Below are 7,500 nucleotides of genomic sequence, written 5' to 3'. Positions count from 1 at the left end.
GTATGATTTAAAAAATTCTCTACTTTTGAATAGATTACAGTATCACACCTTTTATTATAATCATTTAATTTATCTACAGGGACTTATAGTAGATAATAGCTGGTATAGTAACTTTACAGTGCGATCAATATGTTTTGAATTATTTCTACATATGTACAATCCAAAAATAATATTTTCATTTTCTTTAGTACCTCGTGTTTCTCTGTCACTAAGTATTGATTTTACCATATGTGTGAAAACTTGATCACACTTTTCCTCCCATTTTTCTCAACACTACAGCTGTTTGAACTTAACAGAGTTTTTTTTCATGTGGTATCATTATTGTATTTGTACTTGCACTGTTTGATTTGTGTCCTCTACTGTGCCGCTTCAGTCTCCGCGTCCCATCCTGAGGTTCTCCACACAGAGGGGAAGAGATTTGTTTGCCAGTTGGACACAGCATGTCATGGGCTGTGGCCATTAGTCAAGCTTGTAGTGATTCATAACTCACCATATCACTAACTCGGCAGCAGCAGTGATGAGAGCTTGGGAGTCCTCGTTCTAAAGGAACATTTTGTTGATGCTTGTGTAAAACTTACAGAAAGCAATTCTTTTGGTACTTAATGTAATGCCAGTCGTGCCAATTTAGAACACTCAAACTAAAGGCCAATGGTTTATAAATGCAAAGTAAAACACAAGATGGCACCTCAGTAATGTATAGATACAAATTAATGAGTTTACTTTCAGTTGTTATAAAGCTCAGATTGATCACTGAGACGATTCCAGCTCCATTTGTGCCAAACAAAGAACAAATTGCAGCAGAACATCTAAGACAATGCCAGATCATGACGGGAGATAGAGAAATGGCTTGTTCTTCAATTGGCCGTATGTCACTGATGTCTTATTACTAGATTCACAGCTGTGTAACTATCAAGTCATTTAATCCCAGACTGAGTCTGAAATCTTATTTCAGCAAAGTCAAACAAACTACCAGCTGGCAGCGATCATTCCTCATATTTATCAGGAAAATAAACATTCATCTTTCTCTAATCAAGTGTTATGTTCTCAATAGTAGTAGTGATTTGCATATCTGAGGATGAAGTGTAACCTGTTGCTGCTTTTGACATTGATGCCTGTTGTGTCGTCTTGTTCGGTCCTGTTGCTGCTTGACACCATTGGCCACTTTAATCTCCTGAGTAGACTCCAGGGGTTTAACTGGGACTGACCTTGACTGGTTTGCCTCCTATTTGTCGGATAGGATTGTTTCTGAAGCTACTGATGATTATGTCTCCTCATCTGCTCCATTGACTTGTGGTGTGCTCCAGGGTTCAATCCTTGGTCCTATTCTCTTCTCTCTGAATAAGCTTCCCCTTGGTTCCTTAATTGGTGTGAGCTAAAGTGTTTCTTCTCATTGTTTTTGCGGACGATACACAGCTTTACTTCTCATTCAAACTGGACCAGCTATCAAGGACTGGTTAGTTATCAGATAACTTCCTCCGGCTCAACCCTGACAAAAAAGAAATCCTTATTATTGCCCCTGAGAGCATTTCTGATAAAACACAGCAGTGCATTGGTCCATTGGCAGCAAATGTTAAGTATCCTCAAAAATCTAGGAGTCATTGTTGACCAACACATGAACTTGAAAAATGAAAATCAAATCTGTTTCACTCGAGATCTGGAAAAAATCATTCACATTTTTTTGTTTCTTCCCTCACTGATTATTGCAAAGCACTGTTCACCACTTGGAGTTGCTCTTCTGTGTCGTGGCTCCAGACACTATATAGGTCACATTACACCAGTGCTGGCCTCTCTACATTGGCTGCTCATTGACTTCAGAATTGATTTTAAGAATCTCATAATCACCTGTAAAGCACTGCAAGGTTTGCCCCCACCTTACTTAGCTTGCATGGCTATTGTGTGCCTTGGCTACAGCAAGATCACTGAGATCTGTCAGGTGTTCTGACCAAGGCCAACTGACTGTCCCAAAGACTAGGCTAGAAACCAAGGGTGACCAAGCTTTCACAGTTTAGCTCCCACTCTCCAGAACTGTCTTGCCTCAGGTATAAAAAACACAGAGTCAGTGGGGTAGTTTTAAGAAACTGTGAAAAACTCTCTTATTGTAAGCAATTTGTTTTATAATGTGTGACTTCTTTGTTTTCAAATGTCTACTTCTCTTCTGTTTTTTATTGTACATCACTCTGTAGCTCTTGTTTCAAAAGGCCCTTTGAATAAATGTACCTTACCTTATCTTCTGCAGAGCACGATGAGTGCCTCAGCGGACTCCACAACTGCGATGAGAATGCCTTGTGCTTCAACATGGTTGGAGGACACAGCTGCTCCTGTAAGCCCGGCTACACTGGTAATGGGACAGTCTGCAAAGGTAAGCAACACTGTGTTAGCTTTGCTATTTGTTGTGTCAAGTGCTCAGGCCATGTGGACTTACAACACACCAAAAATAGCTTTGCTGAGTTGAAACATTTGTCAGACATAAACTATCTCCTTACATTACATTGCAAACAGAGACCTTCTTTTGTCCCTAGTTGTACAAATAAAATCTGACAGAAAAGAGATTCTCTTCCTCAAACAAAGCTCAAGTTATTTAGAACCATCCACCCAGAAGAACTTGCAGTTGTTATTCATGAGACAAGTTGTTTCTTATTCAGGTTTTGTACCAAACATCAACGGACCATATTCTCTCTTACATAAGGATCAGTTTGCATTGAGTCATGAATATTACACTGTAATCTGTTTTTAAAAATGAAAGATAAACTAGTCATAGAAAATAAAGATTTTACCTTGCTAATCAGGGGTTGTCCATGCTAAATGAAATGAAATATGATGATATAACGAATTAGATAAAAATCTTTGTAGAACAGGCATATTCACAAGTCTGCTCCAAAGTCGAATCATCTCATATGTCTGATGTTTGAAGGTTCCTGCCTCCTTATCACCGCCATGTAAACTGTATTGTGTTCATATTCTCAGCGGTGCCTACTGAAAAGCCTTCTGTGGCCCGGCTTTAATGGGTGCTTCACTCTGCTTGCTTTTCTATTTGTAATTAATCCCTTTATTAGAAATCTGTTTAAAGAGGGACTGCACTGGTTTTACACATAAAGATACGTTTACTCATCATGGGGACTACAACAAATCCTGTGAAAACTGCTCTGGAGGACCTTTCCTAAAATTAAATTAACTAGGGCTGGGAGAACTAAGTAATATTTTCATTATCAATTAATCTCCTAATTATTTTCTAGATAAATTGCGTAGTCTAAAAAAATATTAGAAAATAGCTCATATCCCCATGATAATTTCATAAAGCCTAAGGTGATGTCATCAAATGGTTTCTTTTCCCCAGTCAACGAGCCAAAGCCTAAAATTATTCAGTTTTCTGTTGAATAAGATAAAGAAAAGAAGCAAATCTTCACAAATGAGAAGCAGGAACTAGGCAAATAACTATTTTTTGTATGAAATTTCAAACAAAAATTGACCTAAACGATTAATTGATTACCAAAACAGATGGCAATTATTATTCTGTCAGTAGACTAATCGATTAGTCAACTAATCAGCTCTAAAATACCACTGATAGTGTCATTGTGATGTCATCAGGGTTAAACTTCAACATCAGGGCCTTCAGAAAATACGGTGTTGGTTGGTAGGATTTAGCATTTTTGGATAAACAGAGTCAGGATATCTATGCCTTTTTTGCTTCTGTTTTCACTGTTCTGATTTAAATCTGTCTATTGTGAAGCCTCCAACTTTACAGATTTGCCTCTTTAACAAAATTTTAAGCACTGTGTGATTCTCATCTTACTGGATAGGAATAATTTTTGATTTTAATGCTTCTTACTCGTTGTTCTATTACATTTATTTCCATTGCATTCTGTCAACTTCAGCGATGTCTCTGTGTTTTGGGGACACATTAACTAACAGTCTGCCCACGGATAATGAACATTTTTGAATTAACCTTGGTGAGATACATTAATCACGTCTAATAATTTTGTGTGAGCCTGTAATGAATCACATCACAAAATTAGCTCTTATTCTGTATGCAAATACATATGCCGCTGCTGGTCTAATTACATAGTTAATGCTCGTTAATCTTAGTGAGAAATGGCTCTTCTCTTCTGGTCTACCTCTAGCTATGTGTGACGGATTGTGCCAGAATGGGGGGACCTGCATCTCACCGAACAACTGTGTTTGCCAGCAGGGATTTACTGGGAAGAGATGCGAGACAGGTAAGAGTTAATTTTAGTCTCACTCCCACGATTCTCTCTTCAAAAATAGCTCAAGGAGCACTTTTGACTGAATGTTTAAGAAGGGACAAGAAGTAGGAAGAAGAGGTGACGTAAAGTGAGGGGGTGTTTTACGATTTTCAGATCCAACAGGAAAAGGACAAAAAGGAAAGAGGAGGAGTGATCAAAGTTGTTGCTTTAGATATCCTGGCATATCTGGGCTCTTGTTTAAAAAAGGCAGTGATTATTCTTACTTTGTGGAGCTGTCTTTGCTCTGACCTCGACAAAACAGCTGATCTGTAAATGCTGAGATGTTTTCAGTGCTTGCAATCCACTGTATTCGCTGTGTGTATGTGAGTGTTTGATTGTGTTTGTGGCTGAGTGTGTGTCCGTGAGTGCGTCACACTGTGTAGGCCTGTGCTCCATGGTGAATAATGAGCTTGTACCTCTTCCAATGGCCCGACGGAGGATTTGAACTGCAGTTGCAGCAGTATGGGAATTACCCCATATCACAGCCCATATTAATCAGCGTGGCATTCCTGCTCATAGGCTCCATGCCACATCCGAATTACGACTGCACAAACTCCTGGTGCACAATATCCGATAGAGCATGAGAGCTTAACCAAGTATTAAGTCAGCTTGTGTTTATAGGAAAGACCATGTTACTACTTGCTCTCATGCATGGAAATATATCAGACACAACATTGTGATAAGACTTTCAGGTCCTATTCAGTGTGTTTACCCCTACAGTGCTGGTGATTTAAGGTAACCAAGAAACACTATATTGCTAATCTAATCTATTGCAGCAACACCCTTCCCATAACCCGCCTCAACCCCTCGCGGAGTGTCCTTCAGGAGACAAGCGGCCGAGCTAATAGAAAGTCAAGTCATCACAGTTCTCTCAGTGTGTGCGCTAGTGTTTGAGCGAAGCAAACTGAGCCTCTCTGCCTCTCGGTATTGATTGCACATAAAGGACCTTTTTTACGAGGCGTCCTTTTTACTGCCTGTCTTAAAGTAAATGAATTTCCTCATGGTACTGCCCTGAGATGCTGAGGAAGGAGAGAAAGAGCGAAAGAGAGAGAGAGAAAGTGTGTGTGTGTGTGTGTGAGAGAGAGAGAGCGCTACAGAGAATGTGTTAACACACCTAAACTATAATGACTTATCCTCCTCCCCATTTTGCGGTAGAAAAGGTTCTGAGGACCTCGTCCCTTAGTAATGCCACGATCCAGGCAATCACACATTTCATTACCTTCTATAGTGTTTTAGATCTCTGCCTTCTTCTTTCTGCCCTCCTTTCCCACAATGCTCTCTTTTGAGAGTGTTCTGCATCTCAAAAACAGTTACAGAATAGTCCATCAAAGGAGAAATCTCACAATACGCACCAAAGTTTTATCCAAGATGTTTCTTTTTGTCACTCGATATCTCAAAAGCACAGATCTACAAATAAATGTATTTTGTCTGAAACATTTCTTTGTAGTGGACAAACACACAGGCATCTATTTTCATCAGATCAATCATATCAAGCTTACTTTTAGGAAAGGTTTTAGTTCTCTGTCCACAAAAAAAGGGAATGAATTCCCTAAAAAGACAAAACACACTGCTTCGTTAATGTACAAAAAAAAAAAAAAAAGCCGTAAAGGACCAGTGTGTAAAGGATCTAGTGGCATCTATTGGCGAGGGGGCGGATTGCAAGCAACTCAATACCCCTCCCTTTGCAAGTGTGCAAGATAACGTATACCTTAAAGTTATGTAAAAACATGAAAGGCCCTTTCTAGAGCCAGGGTTTGGTTTGTCCATTCTGGGCTACTGTAGAAACATGGTGGTGCAACATGGTGGGCTACATGGAATAGGACCCCCTGCCTAAATGGATAGGAAGAGCTCATTCTAAGCTAACGAAAACACAGTGACTCTTAGTTTCAGGTGATTATACACTAATGAAAACAGGTCCCCCTGTGTCCTGCACACAGGTCCCTTAAAAAGCCTTTGTTATAGTGGTTACATGATTAAGAGTATCAGCGACACAGTGTCAGACAAGTGAATTAAGTACAAGCTTCAATTACACAGTCACATGCAGCTCCCTATACTCAAACCTTAATGAATGAACACGGTGTCAGATAATGAAAACGTATATAGATTTACTTGAAAGTACATACAACCAATACCAATAAATACATCCCAAAAATGTTTTAATGGTTGTACCTTTAAGCACCTGCTTGTTTTTATTTGTGCAGACTTTGTGCAGACCATCATAAAATGCAGTTTATGATGGTCACAGCAAGTGCGTTTAGATTTTATTTAAATCCTTTTCAGGATCAGTTTAAACAAACAAGTCATAGTGTGTTAACTGATGAGGTTTAGAGGTGCTGATAGGCAGATTCTTTAACCAGAACCAGGCTAGACGTTTCTTATTTCCAGTCTCTATGCTAAACTAAACTAAGTGTCTCCTGGCTATAGCTTCATATTTAACGGACAGATATGAGAGTGGCATCAATCTTCAAAAAGCAAATTTACCAAAGTGCAATGGGCACCACACACAAAATTCCATCTACCTCCATTGCATTGAGGCGGAGGCAGATATTCTGAGCTTGAACAAATGCAACCAAAACAATGTGCACGGATAGAAACCACGAGAAATGAGAAAATGTGTTGCATTACAGTTTAGGTTAACTGAACATTTAAGATGTGACTGTAAAACAGTTGTTCGCATAAATATAGTTGTCTGTTTCTTAATCGCACCATGAGGGGAATCAGGGGACGAGTGGTTGGCGGCTCTGGGATCAATCTGTTTATAGGCTCTCTCCGTTCTTCATTCAATCTGATTAGAATTCGAGGTTCGAGGACGCAAACACAACCCTGCGCTCACATGCACGCCAAAAATCCTGCACGCTCCTAGTGCCTCAGGCGACACGATGTTTGTCACCACAGCTGCTGCTGCTGCTGTGTGCATATCTCTCTCTTTCCTCCCACAATCCCTCCCGATCTCATCCGAGTCAGCTCTGTGACAGCTAGCATCCTTGTGTGCTTTTTTTTGTCTTTTTTTTTTTTTCTTGTGGTTTTATACTGCAGGACCACCGTCAGGGTCCCTTGCTACAGGGCTAAAGCCTCTGGCACTGTTTAGAGACTTCACCAGTCATTCAGTGTGAAACGGAGGCCATTCTTACTGTCTCCTCAGTGTGACAGGAGCTCCCAGTGAGGGAAGTGTCTGCTGGAGAAGCTCACAAAGATGTATGGAGGTTAATGTAGTGTTGGATATGGTGCTCTGACATGGGGGGGGAGGTGGGGTAGGATG

General features: G+C 40.1%; 1 protein-coding gene across 1 annotated transcript in view; it reads left to right on the top strand.

Annotated features, from left to right (window-relative positions):
* The window catches only part of nell2a (neural EGFL like 2a), an 81,080-nt gene that overhangs the window by 52,111 nt on the left and 21,469 nt on the right, over positions 1-7,500 (top strand). The window contains exons 14-15 of the mRNA XM_023400381.2: positions 2,237-2,359; positions 4,119-4,214. Of these exons, the coding sequence (XP_023256149.1) occupies positions 2,237-2,359; positions 4,119-4,214 (219 nt within the window). The remainder of the gene's footprint in view (positions 1-2,236; positions 2,360-4,118; positions 4,215-7,500) is intronic.

This window comes from Seriola lalandi, unplaced genomic scaffold, assembly GCF_002814215.2.
Source record: "Seriola lalandi dorsalis isolate HSWRI2012SDOR001 ecotype SW California unplaced genomic scaffold, Sedor1 jcf7180002052274, whole genome shotgun sequence".
Taxonomy (NCBI): Eukaryota; Metazoa; Chordata; class Actinopteri; order Carangiformes; family Carangidae; genus Seriola; species Seriola lalandi.
The sequence above is the reverse complement of the archived record's forward strand: the minus strand, read 5'-3'. Positions and strand labels throughout refer to the sequence as shown.